Genomic DNA, 20,090 nt, shown 5'->3' on the forward strand with positions numbered 1-20,090 from the left:
TGTTTGCCATGTGTCATAGTCAGACCTAATTATTCTTTGCTGCTTTGCTCATGTGCTTTGCTGGTAATTTACACTTCCAGGAAAATAGTTGAGCAAAACTATGACATGGAAAGACATGGGCCTAAAGTAGAAAAATTAAGCTGAGGCCAGTTGCTTCAGTTATTGTCAGGGAACTGCCATCAGGGCCAGAGGGAGAGAGCGGGCTCCATAGGGATTCCAGAGAGCGTCCCGGGATGGGGAGAGGCAGCCCATCTTCTGGGGAAGGGAATCAGCGTAGCACCAGTGGAGAAGGGGGGCAGATGGGGGAATCGGCGAGGCGGTCCCATGACTCTTGCCGGGGACCAGCGGGGAGAGCACGGGTCCTCCGCTGCCCACACCCTCCTTGTGCAGAAGGCTTCCGCGCAGGGAGAGTAGGAGGAGACTAGGCGTCAAAGAGCTTCTTTGCTGGAAGAAGTTCGAGAAACGCCCACTGACGGATTCTGCCAGCGATCGAGACAGCCACAGGCGAGTGGCTGTCCGGACAGAAGAGGTTCACTCAGGCAACCCAGCCAGGTGTGGCGCCGGTTTACACACGAGCAACCCCTAGAACCATTACAGTTATTCAGAAACATCTGATGTCCATGGCTGCATCAGAGGTTTTGGTACTGATGGGCAAGAGACTTTTGTGATTCATGATAGAACCCAAAGCACCAACTTGGCAGAGACTATAAGAAACAGTAACCACAGAAAATGAAGGCCAAGTGTAAGGTGTATGTCAACACAGCCATGGGCCTGAGTTGCTCATTTTAAGTCTGTTTGTGGAAAGGAACAGACCATTGTCTGAATGCAGTTCCTGTCCACTATACAAAACTGAGTGAGGTCTGCAGCAGGTTATATGGCAGAAATGTCTGAAAGGGTGAAAGGTCAATGTACAAGCAGCTCATGCTTTTGTTCCATTGTGAGGAGCTGGGATGAAGTTGAAAGAGGACACGAGTGAAGTTTAACAAATCACTGTACATCTGAGGCCACAGCACCAACAGGAGGATTGTGGAACAAGCAGATGGAACAGGTGGTAAACCCTCAGATTCTGATGGTGCTATGAGGTCTCAGCACCAACAGTGAAAGGACCTCTTTATCAGAGAAAGGGATGACAATGATACGAGTTTATGAAGGTGAAAATGAGCCCTCAGAGACTTGTAGTTCTCATCCTGCAATACCATGGGACATTTCCATGTCTGATAAAGAAGAATCTTATGTTTCCATTATAGGACAAAAATAACAGAAGAAGAACCTTCTGGATCAGGCCAATGGCCCATCTAGCTCAGCATACTGTTCTTAGAGTGATCAACCAGATGCATGTGGGAAACCTACAAGCAGGATTCTGACCCCGGGAACACTCTCTCATCCTGAGGTTTCCAGTCCAGCAAGCGGTATTCAAAAGAGCATAAGCTACATCAGGGTAGTAGACACTGACGGAGTTATCCTCCATGAAATTGTCAAATCCTCTTTTAAAGCCATCCAAGTTGGCGGCCATCACTGCCTCTTGTGGGAGCAAGTGCCATAGTTCATACATGGCATGAAGAAGTTTTTTCTCTTCTCTGTCCCGAATCTTCCATTGTTCTGCTTCATCGGCTGTCCACAAGTTCTAGTGGTACAATGCAATGCGCAATTTTAATTTTTTCTATCATGTCACCTTTCACTCACTTTTTCTGTAAGCGCAATAGCTCCAAATGCTGTAACCTTTCCCCATAGGGGAGTCACTCCACCCCCTTGAGCACTTTGGTTGATATTTTCTGAATGTTTTTCAAGTTCAAAGTACCCCTTTTGAGGTAAGACAACCAAAACTGCATGCAGTATTCCAAATGTAGTTGCACCATAGATTTGTATAATTGCATTATACAAATTGGCAGTTTTATTTTCAATTCCTTTCCAAGGATTTAGCTAGACTGGCAAAGAAAAAGTGATTTATTTGCATTATATATGCAATATAACATTTTGCCACCAGATGGCGATGTGGAGTCCCATTTTTCTATACCTGTTTTCCCTGTTTAAATTTACGTCACTTTAAACTGAAACACTTCTTTGATGTGTCTATGATCCCTAGCATGGAATTTGCCTTTTTCGCCGCTGCCACCCATGAAATGGGTGAGTTCCATGATGGCATCATCAGTTTCTATGAGTTCATTTTTTCCCATCTCCTGACCCATTGGGAACATTAAGATATGAACCCCTATAGATATGAACCCCTCTAAGAGTCTTGCTCATTTAAGGCATTTATTTTGGTTTAAGCAGAAGGGGATCTAGTTATGCTAACAACTAACTATCTAATCGTGCAAAAAAAAAAACAACAAACCCAAACCCCTCAGTTTATTAAGAACTTTTTAGTATGGTACAGGTATGAATGGACAGACCAGTAAGCCTAGTTTTCTTTTGCACTTTTATTATTAGTAATTTTGGCCAAGACTTTTCTTACTCTTGAAACACTACAATGAAGTAAGTAGAGCCTATGAAAATGCTTCCAGAAGGTTGACATCAATAAATCTCATAGACTTGAGACCTTGAGTGCCTTTGGGCATTACAAACAAATAACAATAGCATGAGGGCAAGAGCCTTGTGCCTCCTGTATAACAAGTGCAACATGCACACCTCCCATTTGGGTGACTGCAGGGGAGATGTGCAAGACCCCCATTCCCCACATTACATGGGAAGTGTAAGAAGTGTATACTTCATGAAGCAGTGATCCACAGAAAACATTTCTTGCAAAATATGGCCATAGTAACACCAGAGTCTTCCAAACTGCGCGGTAAGTCTGCTTCCTCCAACCTAAGCCTTAGAGCAAACCACCATAAACCCCCTCAAATGTACACCCCTTCCGAAATAGGCATTCAATTCCTACAAGCCCCAAAGACCTATTGACGGGAAATAAAATAAAAAAGCATTAAAAGCAAAGTAATGTTGTAAGCATCTCTGTCTCTGAGAGATTTACTAATCCCCATGTTACAAACTGATGTGAAAGATTCCTCAGTAGTGAACACACTACTCACTCTGGCATTTGCTGGCCAACAGCAAAAACTGAAAGAGCAAGATAAAATGAGAATTAATTTTACTTTAATGTCCCTGCAGACTTGGTGCTCAAGGCACTGCTATTAAACTACAAGCTTTGCAAGCTTCACATAAGCTACTGCCACTCTCTAAATCCCCAAGTTGATTTTCTGTGTGCCTTTAAAGAAAGGAAAAGGGGAGGGTGGAAAAAAAAAGTTGTGGCTTCCATTAGGAGACATAAATATCAAAATTCAGAACACTTACATTAAGAAGAATGGTTGAAAATGTCTTTTTTAACAAGACACACAGGAGAGTGAAGATGTAATCAAGAAGAGGCAGAATTGAAAGCAGAAGGAAAGACACAGTTTTTTAAAGAGATGAGTAATAGTGTCAAACAGATGCCTATTTTATTGGGAGTAAGGATGTAATAAAACATCGGTTTCCATTCCAGTCCATGTTTGCTGCATGCAGCACTCTTTCTGTTCCAATGCAGTTTGGTTTCTAACAAAAACTACATCTTTCGTCTTGCTGTCCGCTGTGGTGGAATTTTTTAAAGTAATTATCTTTTTTTTCATTTTAATGCAAAGGAAAAGCAATGCAAATCTGGAGGGAATCATCAATTTCATATTGTTTGCAGACTGAAAACAACAGCAAATAGAGATTGCATTAGTTGTATTGGTTGCTGTTCTGCATATACAATATATAGCTGCACGTCCCAAAACTTTCAGCAAGTGAATTAAGTAACAAAGACCTGATTTACAGATCAATCCATTGGTGAGCTCACCTAGGACTGGGGTTGGGACAGTGTTGGGAGAAATCACTGCCACCTAAGGAAAACTCTCTGTGCAAATTTTAAGGATTTCCAGGGTTCATTTTATTTTTAGAGGTTCATCTGCGAAAACTATGGGGAAGGGCTGTGGTTCAGGGATAGATAACATCCTTTGTTTATGAAAGGTCTCGGGTTAAACCCCTGTTATTTTCAGGTGCTGCTCTTTAGTGTTGACAAATATTAAACTAGATGGACAAATGAGTCGACTCAGTGTAAGGCAGTGAGCAGTGCAATCCTATGCATGTCTACTCAAAAGGAAGCCCAGGTGAGTTCAATGTGCCTTACTCTCTGGTAAGTGTGTTGCAGCTTTCTTGTGTTTCTAGGGATGATATCTTTGAAAGATTCTCCTGACCTGTATGTAGTGTGTGCTGTTAAGAATCAGTAGGATTTCGGTATGCAGCTTGCTTTGGATTTTCACTCCATAGTCTATATAAAGAAAGAAAATTAGACGGGAAAGAAATGGAAAGCAGGTACAGGTCAGAGAGGAGGAAGAATCCTCCAGATGGGTTTTGTTATGACGAGCTATAACGAGAAAGCTAACCTAAGCTTAAGGCCAATGATGGAATAGCAAACTTATGGTACCTTCTGAATTAAACACAGCAAGCGCGATCCAAAAAATCTTTCATATAATCTGGAAAGCAAGAGGAGAGGTAGTGAGCTAATCTTTTTATTGTTTATGAAAATGGTACTGAATTGGCAAGAACGAATAAAAATGCATTCTACTTTTCGTATATAGACTTGCCTTATGACGGAGAAACTGAACCTTGTGTAATGGATGATGAGATTTGGCTAAGAAACAACGTAGCTTTGCGCTGGGGGCTCTCTGAGATACCCATGGCACTCAATAAAGACTGATGGAAAAGCTTTTGGGTGTGGGAGGTTTAGTTCACATGTTTCTATCTTTCATCAAAATACATGTAATCAAAAGTTTTCTTTTTGTTTCTTTGGAATATCCTGGGAATGATTATGACCCACTAGAGCAAGGTAGATCTGGAAGCCATTTTCCAAGGCATGCTGCTCTCCCTCCCCACTTTAACAACATTAACTACATTTGGACTGCACATTTGGATACAGAAATCTTTTCCATTCTCCACTTGATTCCCTCCCCCATCTGGCCAAGGGAGATAGAAGTGGCAGATAAGACAGAATTGAGAGAACAGCACTTCCTTGTTTACCCCCACTGATTTTTATTGCCACCAATCTGCACCTAAGTTGCAAAAATATATGTGTTTTGATGGTATATTTTGACTCTGTGTATGCAGTATACGCACACACCAAAAATATACCATTGAAAATCCACACATTCTTTTCCTCAATTTCCTCGCAGCCCAACTCAAGCAGTCCCTCACCTTGATTCTGCTCTCTCACACCTGGATCCTCCCAAGTTACCCTTTGCAAGGACAAAATAGCTGGACTTGGGAAGAGGAAAGGGTGGCAGTCTGTAGAGGGTCCCAGTGAAGATGCGAGAGGCCTTTTTCTCCATTCAGGGAAATGACACTGCAGTGTTTGGGGATTTTTTGGGGGGGTGGGTCAGGAGGGATCATGGGTTCCCTGTACTTCACCCCATGACCGCCACTGGCAAACAAATGACACCAAAGTATTCTTCCAGCATCCCTTCTCTGAAGATGAAGGGACTCTCACCTCTATGCTAGCTAATCTATTCCCTTAGGCCCCTTTAGTGTGCCATTTGAACCCTTGAAAACCTTCTTGAAGTTCTTCAAGCATGCAGTAGGTATTGTCACAGCCCTAATTCCTGGAAATTCAGCTAGCATTTTTAATCCCCCCTCCCCAATATTGCAAGAATCCCTGAAATGATGTAGATGTGTACATCTAGTTCACATTACACTTGCCTCTACATACTGTAAGGCAACCTTTAGTTGGGTTGGTATTTGCCCAGAAAAGTAGTCTAAATATATCATAGAATTGTAGAGTTGGAAGGGACCACGAGGGTCATCTAGTCCAATCCCCTGCAATGCAGGAATCTTTTGTCCAATGTGGGGCTTGAACCCATGACCCTGAGATTAAGAGTCTCATGCTCTACTGACTGAACTATCATACATAAGTAAATAGGAAACTCATCCAGGCTTATGAACTTCTGAAGCTGCCTTATACCCACGCAGACCCCATGGGTCCTTCTAGTTTAGTATTGTCTAGATTGACCGACATTATGTCCAAGCGCAGCCACTGACTCAAAAATTCAAATGTGGTTGCCATGTGTAAGTAAACACATAGAGCAATAGCTTCTCATGTTTTTTCTCCCGCAAAAGCAATATTATTGTACTGTAAAAATTCCTTTAAAACAAACCCTGATGTTGATTTGATTGATGCCTTTTCTCTACTCTCACTTTGCTAAGAATTTTCAGTACCATCCCTGAACAGAGGAAAACTCTGCCTATACTCCCAGTTCATACTCTTGGACATTGGCTAAGCTAAGATTCACATTATTACTTCCACATTGCTAGAAGACATTTGAGGTTGTATTGCCAGTGTGAAGAGAACCAAGCCTTGCATTTTTTGTCACTAAATCTTAAAAAGGAAAGTCTGGTTTAAATCTCCGTGTTGGTTTAAAGTACAAATTGGTAAGTGGTAAAGATACATACTGTGTGTTGGGTTTTTCGCGACATGCTGTATGCATTTATGCTGTGATGTCTGTGTGGTCTGGTCACTCCATATATTATTGTAGCCACAATAAGAAATGAAATATGGTTACTTAATGAAGTGTTATTATGGCACTATATTTAGGTAGGAGGACCTCGTTCAGTCTTTATCTTGGCAGATAAAGGTACTCACTGCAACTTTACCCTTGGAATTTACATATAGCAACTCATCAATGAAGCAGCTTAGGTCTGGAAATCCTGAATTAATAGCCATTGGGTCAGCCTTGTAGACCGTTCATTATTTTGACTTCCTCCTGTCAGATAAATCTTATACTCCAGTGCCCCAGTCCAGCAGGGGCAATATATAGGTGGAAGCAGGCTTCTATGTGCATATTCCCAGTTTAAGAGGAATATTATATGTGCATAGGAGGGTTGAATGCATGCCTCCCCAGCCTGATTTAGCAGCTGGGCTCTGCATGCTTAGTCAAATGGAGTGGCGGGAGAGGTAATTGGGTTCTCACCAAGCGGCTGTTTAGGTAAAGAAGACTGAATTGCTGGCCCAGTTTCTTATGTTTCCAAGGAAATGATGAACAAAACATTCTTTGCATGCTGCTGCTTTGCCAGGGGTTACAACCAGTCCCACTGCTGATTACCAGGGAAGTCTTATTCACTTGGCAAGGCTGCCAAATGACAAAGAAAAGTGAGTAGCCTGTGCTGCAGAATCCCCAAGAACCAATGCCAGGACAGTGATTTTGTCATGCTGTGCTTCTTGCTAGTGTTTCTGCCACCAAGCCCTATCTACATACCCTTTAAGTGGACACCCACCCACCCACACCCACACCCCGCTCTATTTTGGGTGGTTGGGAGGGGTGAACCTGGCATTCCATCTTCTTGTGCTGACTACAGTCTGATAACCCAGAACTGCCAAACTATGGATAAGTAATTCCTGGTAGTGAGTTGAAAATTGGACTGTTCAAAGCAGTGTACCAAATCAGAGCAGTACGAAACAACCATGCCATTTTTGTACATCATGGCCCCAAATAAAAGCACAGATGGGAAATACAGAAAGGAAAAGGAGGAGAAACATTTGTATATTTGTATTTGTGTCGTGGGTTGGGTGTCTTAGAAAGAAAGGAAATGTGTGTGTATGAAGGCTGCAACAAATTCCGTGTTCTTTAAGCTACAAAACCTGACATCAACCATTCCACAACATTGGTTGGAATCTCCACAGAGGTCAGCTTGCAGGAGAAGATGGATATACATATAATAATTTAATATAATAATTTATTACTTATACCCTGTCCATCACTCCTTAGAGGAAGTGGGGGGAATCATAAAGCAATAAATACAGTAGACGTAGTGCTCAAATTTGGGTCTGGCATGACTATCCCCGGATCCTTTGATACAACACATTGAAAGGGGATAAACCCCATTCCCCATGCTACATGGGAGAGTGGAGGGTGGAATTGTGGGATGTGTGTCTAATGGTATGCATATTTCAGCCCAGTATCTCCCTCCAGCATCCTTTCAGCTATCATTAGAAGGTCCATCCCTTTCAAAGACTGAAATGTCCGGGGATGGAAAATTGATTTAGGTCAGAGGAAATGCTTTCCCATCCAATCCCAATTAACTTGTTTAAAAGGACCCTTTAACGTACAAAGGGGCACAGCCTCCAACAATGTGAAGATTCCTGGAGAGGAGAGGAAATTGTAGTTGTTTGGGATGCACACCTGGCTGACTTGGAGAGGGTTTATGTCTGTCTTTGTTATGTCAAAGAAAAGAGTGCACAGTGCTAACACCACCTTGGAAATTGTTATTCTAAAGAAATATGATTTTTGTTCTTTTGTGAAAGCTTGTTTTGCAAAATATGCCCTTCCAGATAGTATTCTGTAAAACTTCTTTGATAAAGGTGGAGGGGGATGCTTCTTTCAATAAGAATCAATGACTGTTTTTGGAGCTGTCAAAATAATCAGTACCACTTCCATGCCAATTTCTTCTATAGCCATGTAGGAATAGTTTAATAACACATACAATGGATCTTTGGGCCTTCTATATCCTTTAATCAGTTTGATATAGAACAGAACAATTTTCAAGTATCATTTTTATCTTTTCACCATTTTTGGTGTGTTTTTAAAATAATAATAATAATAATAATAATAATAATAATAATAATTAAAGAAAAACCTGCACTGACTTTCTTACAATGCCAGCAGCAATGGTTACTCAGATTGTAAATCACATTCAATTTAAATACCATTGATGATATGTTTTAAGCAGATTTCCCCTCAAAATTTGAAGCTATTAGATTGATAAAAGCATTTATCGAAATTAATTGCCAGATATATAGTAGAATTGGGATTTCTAAGTCTTTCCCCCCAATTCTTTTTAAAAATATGCTATTTTAACGTTTCCAGAAACATGCATTTAATACTTCTGCCCTTAAGAGCTTCGTACCCATTTACCTGCCAGATTACCTTACCCAACATATGCCCGTTGAACCTCTTTGATCCATGGTCTATTAGGGTGGCAGCACCTACACTTTTGAACTTTATGCCTATTGACATCACACAGGTACCTTCACTATGCTTTCTAAGGCACCTCCTAAAAACAATTTTGCTTAGGCAAGCCAACCCAGATATAGAGAAAGCTGATGTGTGTTTGGATCTGTTTTTAGTTTAAAGTTGATTTCCCCCACCCCCGTGTTTTAAATAGTTGCTTTTACTAATGATTTTTTTATCTTCTTTTTGTATGTTGCTTTGTGGTCTTTATATTCACAATCAAGCGGTAAATAAATTTCATGAAGTAAATAAAAATGGTTTTTATTAGGTTTTATGGCTCTGCATTGATACTGTACTCACACACGTACACACATGTAGAGAGAGAAGGAAAGGGTGTGGGGGAGAGAGAGCAAACCTTTTAGTCTTTATATTGTTGTGACCTGTCCTAAGCTGTTTGGATGGTGGTGAAATAAAAATCCAGTCATAAACCAAAAAGTATGTAGTGTTACACTTTTATTTATTTTTAAAATGAGTAATAATATATGCTCTGAATTGTGACTTCCATTTGTGAGACGTTCGTTTCCAGTCTTGTACTCAGTATGATAAATGATAATAATGATAATACGCAAATATATTTCCTCCAAAGCACAACGTTTTAGATATACTTCAAGGATCTCTGTTTCTGGATTGTTTTCTTGGAGTTTGAAACACTTAATGGAATCAAACCAGTTTTCATCGTAGGCAGTAAATAAAGCAAATACAATTCATCAACTGCACTGTTTTCAGAACAGAACTTCATAGCCAGAAGCATGATCTAGTTTCGATTTAAATACAGTGGTACCTCGGGTTACATACACTTCAGGTTACATACGCTTCAGGTTACAGACTCCGCGAACCCAGAAATAGTACCTCAGGTTAAGAACTTTGCTTCAGGATGAGAACAGAAATCGTGCTCCAGTGGTGCAGCAGCCGCAGCAGCAGCAGGCCCCATTGGCTAAAGTGGTGCTTCAGGTTAAGAACAGTTTCAGGTTAAGTACGGACCTCCGGAATGAATTAAGTACTTAATCTGAGGTACCACTGTAGATGACAACGTCATACAAATTGATGCTAGACAATGAATACTGTTAATCGGAAGTTGGCTGATTTAATACTATTTTAAACTTTGACAATCTAATCATAATTCTGAATGTATTCAGATTTGAATGACATGTCTATGGCTCAGTAATCATACCAGTAAATTGTTTCACAGGTATTTCAGATTAATGTAGCAACTAGAAATTGTTCAGAGTATACATAACAAGGAGTTTACCTAAATAGCCAAAGGGTTACTGTGAAAATGTTACTCTGGGAGATCTCTTTATAAAATAAAGTATAATAAAATATTGTACATAATATTATATTTCTGAGCTATTAATTGTTATTGAAGCTGTTGCTGCTCATCCGTATTTTTTTAAAAGTAGATCAAAGACAACTTTCAGCAATAATTTTAGGATTTAGGTGAAATTCAGCTCCCCCTGAGTGGGGGACCATTTTGCTTATTGAGTGTGAGACTCTAAATAGTTTTTTTTGAGGACAGGTCATTGGCAGTGGCAGCAGTCTTCTTTAAAACTTGTTCTCTTTGTGTTGCTGGTGGAGGGTTTGTTTCCCTACTCCACTTCATGATTGTGATGTGGCACTACAAATCCTCCAATAGGGGCTGCATGGTGACATTATTGCATTTTTATTATATAGAGAGAATGTACAAATGCAATTATGAATCAAACTGGAGCTGATTTCTCTCTCTCTCTCTCTCTCTCTCTCTCTCTCTCTCACTATCCAATTTATTGTAGGCAGATGCTGAATCTCAGTAAGAAGGTTTTTAAGAGTAAATCAGCACTACTGCACACTATACTATTAATAAGTTCTGATGTTACCCTGACAATAATAATAAACTTTTTGAGATGAAATTCTAGATTTTTATTTTGCCCTTTGGGCAGCATCCATATGAATCTTTACAAGTTTTTAGTGAGTTGGTTACAGATTTTTACTGGATATCATTTAACAGCAAGACTACAGTACAGTACAGTCCTGTATGAGAATGGAAACAAATCCTATGCATATCTGTTCAAAATTCCACCAAATTTGCTCCCAAGTAAGTTTGTATAGCATGACAGCCTCACTACCTCTCTTTTTCCCTTTCTTTAAGTAATTCTGTGTCAAAATGAGATTTTATGGCTAAGACAGATGCATTTGTTTTACTTTTTCAAAACTCTTTGGCTCTAGACAGATGTGCTTTTAAAAAACTTTAAAAAATTAAGTCATCATTGTGGCCTTGTTATTCTGACTGCAGGTTTAGCTGACCTGATTGCTACATTACATGGGAGAGCAATAAATAATCTGCAGAGGATTTGTACATGTTCAGTTCAGAATCTCTTTCACTTTACTTACAAATACATTCAGTAATTTTGTACCCTTTCACCCACCTTTCTCAGCTGTTTGTATATGTTTGAAGAAACTGGTTTGGAATGGTAAGACTTAAGATTCACCAGTTGCTGCATTAGATGATTTTAAGCGTTGCTTAATTATGTTGTCTAATATCAAACAAAGCTGGAGGATGTTCTAGAAGGACAGCAGGAACTGCAATTCAAGGCTGCACATCACAGAGGAAAATTCATCTACTTCGGAATAAGTCAGTGTGGAGATGTGGTTTGATGCAGGAGCTTGTGGAATCTAGTATATGCTGACATCAGTGTGTCTCGATAGGCTTGCATAAAAATATAGTTTTAAGCAGGTGTCAAAAAGAGTACAGCTAACAGTTAGGGAGTTCCAAAATGGAGGTGCCACCACAGGGTGGAATGAGTATTATGTGGCACCTGTAGCAGTGCAATTTCTGCAGGCAGTATTAGAAACTGAGATATGAAAGCTAGGAGATAATGGCACCTTAAACCTAGGTTATGGGCGCTGCAAATGAATTTCTAGGCTGCTTTTTTATAACAAGAATACAAAGCTGAAAAAGGGACGCGGGTGGTGCTGTGGTCTAAACCACAGAGCCTAGGGCAGTTCAAATCCCCGCGACAGGGTGAGCTCCTGTTGTTCAGTCCCAGTTCCTGACCACCTAGCAGTTCAAAAGCACTGAAAGTGCAAGTAGATAAATAGGTACCACTCTGGTGGGAAGGTAAACGGCATTTCTGTGCACTGCTCTGGTTTTGCCAGAAGCGGCTTAGTCATGCTGGCCACATGACTCAGAGGCTGCCTGCGGACAAACGCCAGCTCCCTTGGCCTATAGAGCGAGATGAGCGCGCAACCCCAGAGTCGTTTGCGACTGGACCTAACTGTCAGGGGTACCTTTACCTTACGAAGCTGAAAATGAATGAACTGCAGCTAAAATATTCTCTTCAGTTTCCACATAGTCTAGTCCTCATCTGAAGACTGCAAAAAACAAAGCCATACTTCCCCTTAATATTCTTATGAGGGTCCCTTCTCCAGTCCTCAGAGAGTGGCTGGAAGTGGGGAGGCAGAAAAAGGTCCTCCTTTGGTTCCAGCAGTGGCAGTTTAATCTGAAACCTTAGGCGCAGTACTGCTCCCAGAGATAAAAAATTGCCCACATTAAGGAAATTCCCTGTCGCAAAACATGCCTAGAAGAATTTGAGTTTCGAACGCTGTCCACAGGTCCAAGTGGTCAAGTTGACATCTATGGGGTAAGGTGATTCTATGAGTAAACTAGTCCCAAACCACTAGGGGCTTTATATACTAAAAGGAATACCTGGAACTAGGCCTGGTAACGAATCAGCAACCAGTGCAGATCTCTGAGTAGAAGTGTTATATGCTGGCAGGGTCTCACTCCTGTCAATAGCCATGCTGCAGTGTTCTGCACTAACTCTAGTTTCCAGGTCAAGCACAAGGGAAGCCCCACATAGAGTGCATTGCAATAATCCAGTGCACCCTATTCTAACCTTAAAGAGGAGTTGCACCACTCCTTGACCATTTTGGTAGCCCTTTTCTGGACATTTTCCAGCACTACAGTATCCTTTATGAAGCAAAGTGACTAGAACTATACATGCTATTCCAAGTGTGTTCGTACCATACATTTGTATAGCAGCATTATGATAAGAGGTGCCCCACTTCAGAAGAATTACCTCCCTCATCTGACTGTCACCACACAAGGGAAATGTTGTGTGAACTATGTAAGTAGTACTCATGTACAAGAAAGTTTTGGTTGTTTGCACAAGTGCAATAGAATATCAACACTAATTTTTTGGCCAGATGACTTCTACTTTTTATTAAAGGCTGCTCCAATGTAGCAATAAGAAGTGCAAGCCATCATGTCACTGGTTCAACACTAATCTCACGAGTGGTCAGTCTGGGTTTTTTTTTAGGAGATCTGGTTGGGAATTCAATAGACCCCTCCCTCGGTCAGCCATTGAGCACGATGGTCCCAGTCACCACCACTATTCACAGGTCAGATGAGTGACCACGAAGGGGCAGCTGCTCAATCCATTGCTTGCTGTTGCTCTTCCTGCATGCCAGGAAGACAGAGTGGGTGAGTAGGGGCCAATGGCAAGAGGTCCATGGGGTCTGCATTGGTCTGTAGTGGGTCCTCTTCTCAGGCTTGGGTCATGGCAGGTGTCCAACCATGCCAGCCTCTGTATTTCAGCTATGAACTCACTAAGTACCTTTTATAAGCCACTCCCTCTCCCTCTCTCATGCACAATAAGGAAATAATAATAGATGTGACGCTGAATTGTTGATTCATTACTGTAATATATGTGGATTGCTTTGAACCTTTGAAATGCACCATATAAATGCTAATTATTAAGTACTTTTGCTATTAGGTTACATTCCAAGATTTTCTTATTGTTAGTCTCTCTAGGTCCGTTAAATTGATCTCACTTTGTGATCATGTCACCGTCTGTCTTGGGCTTGTCCCAATGTAAACAATCATTTTGTTGTTTATTAGGCTAATATGTTTTAGACACAACATACTGTGCTGTCTCTGGAATCACCTTGTTAAGGTTGTATTACAGGCTGACCTCTATTGACAAGATTGAATTGAAGTCATTTTCTCTTAGAGCTTAGCTGCTCCGAGTATCTGTGTTGTCAGCAAATATGGCTTTTAGCACCTTTCCCTGGGGCATTATCTCAAATGTGGTGCCAGAGAGCCAGATAGATTCACTTTCCATTTTTTAAAAACCCAATTTTTATTTTTAATTTTCCTTCTACCACCTTTCAGTTGTCACACACACTTTCCTTCTCGAAATCAATTGCAGATGTTCACAAGAGAAAATGCTGTACAACATGACTTCTGTCTAAAAAAAAAAAAAAAAAAAAAAAGCTTTCCTTAATCTCTCCACTAGGGATTTTCCCAGCGTTATCGTATAAGCATTAGTGAACACAGTCTGTTTCTGGCTGAGGATACTAATTACACCCTGGTGAGGAAAAATAATAATAATGGGGGGCAAACTCACCCCCATCCTGAACCACCTCAAAAGTTCTGTTATTAGCATACACTCTAGCCAAGGAGATAGGAGATTAGATACGTTAACTTTTCTTCTCCTTTAGCTATGATGTTTCCCTTCCAACTTGCTTGCACTGTTCTTTTCCTCTGTGTGAGAGAGCAAGGGGGGGAAAGTATGTGAAACAAGGTGTTAGGCACCCAGGAAATGGGCAATAAAGAGAACATGTGTGCATATGAAGCATGACTTTGCGGCAGGAATGGGGAGTCAAAGGAGGAGGGAGAGGAAAGTCAACCAAGTAATAAAATTTTCCAGTGTGACATTGCACCTATTGTGTCAGTAGTCACTATCTCCGAAAGAAGGCTGTTGAAAGAGGCTGGATGGAGTTCAGCACCTGAATATTTATATAAGCCCGGCGGGGTGGGGAGAGAAAGAGAGAGAGAGAGAGAGAGAGAGAGAGAGAGAGAGAGAGAGAGAGAGATATGTTATCTTGAAAGATAAGATGATAATAAAAATGATTACACAATGAATAGAAAAGTGGTACTTGGGAAAAGATTGCTAATGGATCAATGCCAAGTTGAATGCAAGTAATATTGTGCAGACTTCCCTCCTGTAAACATCAAAATATGGTTTGGATGCAAAGTGCTGTTATATAGCAAAGGAAAAGCAAATAAATGTGCATGAGTAAAATGATAGAACTGAGCAGGTATCTCTGCTCCTTTAGAAGTAGTGCTTTACCCAAAATTCTGCACTCAGGTGGAAGTTCTGTTATGCCAGATGTCTCTAGGCATTGAGAAGCTCCAGGGACACAGTGCTTATGCAGGACTGTTCCCTTTGGATGAAGGTCACAAGAAGCATATTGACATTTTGTAATGTGTGTTAATATGTATTATGTGTTAGATGTGTATATTACAAGTATACCGACTGAACATAGGTGGAAACATGGCTTAAACACCCCAGATCTACTGCCTCACATCAAGTCTCCAGAGAGAGGCAGTTCCCAAATATTATAGGGTGCAGGGTTGCTGGGTCTTCTCTTTCATACTGGGCTGCCCTCTGTACCCACCTTCAGGTGTGTTGGGGGGAACAGAGAAAAGGAGAGTGAGTAGGTGGATTGGCACCTCAGCCTCTCCCCTCTCAGCAAATGGTGTAGGCATCATGGACTTCCTCCAAATGCAGATAATGAGGCTTTTTGAGGGAAGGCAGAAACTTGTTTTGGTTAATCTCTTCGTTCTACACTCTCTGCAAATTAGTGCATAAAGTGACTGCTAGTGTGTTAAGTGGTTCACTTGGCCAGAATGATATAATACCATTTCTGAAAGACTTAACATTAGGTGTCAGTATGCTTTAAGGCCATTTTCAAGGTGCTAGTAATGAGCCTGAACAACCTGGGACCTTATACCTGAAGGACCACCTCTGCCTGTACTGGGCTGCCCATGCGCCAAGAGGAAGCCCTTCTTAATTATCCCCCTATTGGCTGTATGATGACATGGGAAAAGGCCTTCTGGGTGGTAGCACCTCAGTTGTGAAACACCCTCATTAGTGATACACGTATTATTTTCTTATTTATGCACCAAGTGAAAACCTATTTGTTTCTTTGGGCATTTGCAGGACATTAGCTTTAGGTTATAGCCCACTCTGTGCTTTAAAGATCTATATTTTAAGGATTTGGTTGTAATATATTCCTTTTATCTGGTCTTGTTATTAAGTGAATCCCCCCCCCATTGTGATTGTTGAATTTGGATGGATTTTAATCTGTAACTTGTTCTGAGATCGGTCATAATGAAGGGCGGGTTAGAAATATTTTTGTTGTTTCCATTGACAGACACCGAGGTTACATCATCCTCAGCTGGGGGAGGGAAAGTCATGCACCCTTTTAGAATAAAGGAAAATCCAGCTTATCTAGTTTAATTACAAGAAATCTCCCTAGCCCCCCTGCTCCACCCACAAAATTACCTGGAAACTTTGCCACAAGTGATTAAGGGAGGCTCCAGCAGCATGTCTGGCTCCATTAAACTCTCTCCTGTCATAATTCCCCAATCTTAAAACAATATAGTATTCTGGCCACATGAAGTGACAGTGCTACTCAGCTTGGCAAATGAGAGATAATTCAAGTGTGTAAGAAGAGGAAATGTTACAGGGGCCGTGTATGATTAGCTAGGGGAGGATATTAAGAATGAGAAAGATCACTGTGTACATATATTTCAGTGGTTGCCACAGAGAGCTAGAGATAAAAAAAATGCTATTCATTATTATACATCTACAGGACACGAAGTATTGGATTTGAAAAGCAGGAAAGTGGCTTCATTTTATTTATTAAGTGAAATACTTTGCTTAATATTCATTCATTTAGCATCCATTCATTCAGTTTATATCACACATTTGCAGTGACAAATGTTCAAGTTTTCCTGGGGTAGGTTACACCAAAAAATAAAATACAGTTTTTAAAAAGTGCGAAAACAACAACAACAACTACACAACATCACAAAATGGTTGAAACAGTAGAATGATACAAGAATAGTATTGGCTCCTGGTTTTGGAGGGCCTTTAGGCAAGACACCCTCAATCAGGGCCGGCCCACCCATGAGGAAGGGTGGCAGGATCCACAGGGGCAGCAGTTCCAGCCTTCAGCGGCAGTGGTGTCTGCTACCTGCTCCTTGGAGACTGTGTGTCTCGCTTCCTTGGCACTCCATACTCCCATGCTCCCTCTACAGTGGCTTCTTGGGAATAGGCCTCTCCTGGAGTCAACACTATACAATCCTGTGTAGAATGTGTGGTTTTTTAAAAAAAGAATAATAATTGTGTATTTCGTGGGTATTGTAGATGCTATCACAATCTACAACTACTACCCGTATTACATTTTGGTGTGAGGGTCTTCCCACCTGGTTACTGTGCCAGGTGAAAGGTGAAAACCCCCAGATGGGCGGGGTATAAATATATTATTATTATTATTATTATTATTATTATTATTATTATTATTATTATTATTATTATGCTCCTCATTAGTAAAGGTGAAAGATTTCTACGATCTGAAGAGAAACCAGAGTAATTTATGCTAATAGTACTAAACAGCATTATAGTTGAATCAGTTATAGTTGGCTAATTTTTCTATTGTGAAAGATTATCAAATAATAATACAAAATTGAAACAATAGTATAGTAACAAAAACAGTTAACATGTCTTCTAACGTTATATTTTCTTCATTATTTTACTTTCACTTTTAAAAAATTCCCTATGAGTGAAAGATAACCGAGAGGTTAGTTTGCTCTGTATAGAATCTGATAGAATTCTTGTTTGACCTAGGTCACACACAAAAATAATCAATATTTTTTTATCTAAATTGCTTTTGCTTATCTTTTATTTAATGTCTGAAGAAAGGCTAAAGCCTATTCAGAAATCTGCAAATCTTTCTCCTTCAAATGCCATATCAGGGTATATACGCCTGTAGTAAAGAGGAAAGTAATTACACCACAAATGCAACTCATTTGGCTAAAAATAATTGCAGGGCCAATCATTAAAAGAACGAAAGCTTAGACTTCAAAAATTGTTATTCAATACAAGTTAGGTTTAAATATAAAGATGGATGTGTTTGTTGTACTGATGCTGAGCAGGTTGTGTGTTGTTCCTTTGGCACCCACATTCAACTAGGTGCCATCTTTATGTGCAGTTGTGGATTGAACATTAAATATTGAGCTCACAGAGTCAGTCTATACCTGGTTGTTGTTGGCCTGCAGCAATCATTTGTTCTGATGTAATTGTGAAACACTTGGCTTGGCTATGGGTTATATGTTCAACAAGTGATGTAATAAATATGATTGTGCCATCGCCATTAGGTAAAAGCTGTAGCACAGAAAGGAGTTGATGGCTGCAAGTCATGAGGTTTATATGCAAACACCCCCCACCCCTCCGATCATAAGCATTATACTTTTGGGGGCCAACGATGCAAGATGTTTATTGTCTTTGTGTGCTGCTAGTGGGCTTCCCAAGAGGAACCTGATTGGGCTCTGTTAGGAAATGGAGTGCTCAGCTAGGTGGTCTAATCCACAAGGGTTCTTCTTACATTCTCATCCAAATATTGTATATCGTAGGATGTAATGAATACTGAAGCAGTGCATAAACATGTTTTAAGTATTTAAGAGTGCTGTTTTGGTAATGTCATTACTGGATTTCTTTTTTCAGTATGAATATTTCAATGCTGTCCTCATTAATGAGCGGGATGAAGATGGGAACTTCTTAGAACTGGGGAAGGAATTCATCCTAGAACCAAATGACCATTTTAATAACTTGCCTGTGAATGTTACCCTGAGTGATGTCCAAGTGCCAACCAACATGTACAACAAAGGTAAGTGGATGTACTCCATTGTATGACATTAAAGCTGCTTCTTCACACAAGAAAGTAGTTTGATAAAGCTAGTCATTGTGAGAGTTTAAGCGACGCTAAAAGAAGCTTCTGGGAACCAATATATTAAAGTCCAACACCTTTGTAGAAAATCAAAATACAGCTAATAAATACAAAGCAATTCATGAGAAAGTACATTTCTCAATCCTGTTCCAAATAAGGGGGAAATAATCAAATTCTGTTTTAAGTGGTGACTTCTGGGTGCTGCTCTATCACCAAGCTAGATATTGTTGTATACTTTTGGTGCATTTTTTTCCCTGAAGCTGCCCCCCCCCAATCCCTTTGTATTGCAGTGAGTTTCTAGAAAACGCAGGAAAAGATTTTATCCGTGTTACCAGAATTATTGAGTTTTTTTCCGAGAGAGATGGTAATGTCCATGAATATTTTCAGGCATTCTTGTCAGCGGGGGATATGTTTTACTTCAGCTCAACTGACAAATATAAAGCAAACAATATGTTGCTGAAAATTTGAAGCTGTGCTATCAAGTTTTTATATCAAAACATATGGATTGCACAAAATGTAGGACGGGAAATTCAATCATGTGAAGAAAGACATTGAGAAAACTTGACTAATTTCCAATCATTATATTGCAGCGAATGATACTCATTCACACCGTATAAAGTGACAAGTTATGTATCTATATGACATTTTAAATGGACCAGTTTTGCTGGTACCGTTCTGTCAGATACAGGAATGCAACTCTCCAAAAGAAAAGAAAAAGAAAAAGTCGGGATCTTTTGTTTCCCCACTCTGTAATCCATCTGTCTGCTAATCTGGAAACAAAACCAGTTTTGGAACAAAAGTTTAAGGGAAAATATTAACGTTTGGTTTCTATAGCACATTAACAATTCTTACTTCATTTATCATCCCAGCAATCCTCAGAGCAATCCTGAGGGCCTATTCAGTTATTACATTCTGGGGAGAGCGCTTGACCCAGTATGAGCTTTGGCTGTATGTGTGTCCCTTTCCCTGTGGAAATAAAGTAATGGAGGAGCTGAGTTATACTGCCTTTAGTGGAACACAGTATTTCTAGACACCTGGTTAACATTGCTCTGTATTCTGAGGACAGATCAGGTGCTTTGGGAGAGTCTGAGTTATACTCAGTTAATTCATGTTCACTTGACACTTGCTCTTGTTGCTGGGTGGAATGGGGAGGAATGTGAGAGGCAGTTCTCCTCCCAAACAAAATGACTGTGCAGGCCCAAAGTGATGTCATTGGCAATCTAGCGATATCATGGCTAGATGTTTCCTCAGAAGCGGTTGTGCAGATTGCTTAATATCAACACAGGTCTTTCACTTTTCAATGTACACTTT

At 40.3% G+C, this 20,090-nt stretch overlaps 1 protein-coding gene across 3 annotated transcripts in view; it reads left to right on the forward strand.

The window, feature by feature from the left end:
• Positions 1 to 20,090, forward strand: part of CACNA2D3 (calcium voltage-gated channel auxiliary subunit alpha2delta 3) — a 494,938-nt gene that overhangs the window by 192,108 nt on the left and 282,740 nt on the right. For all 3 annotated transcript variants that reach the window (XM_081848836.1, XM_081848837.1, XM_081848838.1), the window contains exon 5: positions 18,557 to 18,719. In XM_081848836.1, coding sequence (XP_081704962.1) covers positions 18,557 to 18,719 — 163 coding nt within the window. The remainder of the gene's footprint in view (positions 1 to 18,556; positions 18,720 to 20,090) is intronic.

The sequence above is a fragment of the Podarcis erhardii genome (assembly GCF_964252035.2).
Source record: "Podarcis erhardii genome assembly, chromosome: 2".
In the NCBI taxonomy this organism is placed as follows: domain Eukaryota; kingdom Metazoa; phylum Chordata; class Lepidosauria; order Squamata; family Lacertidae; genus Podarcis; species Podarcis erhardii.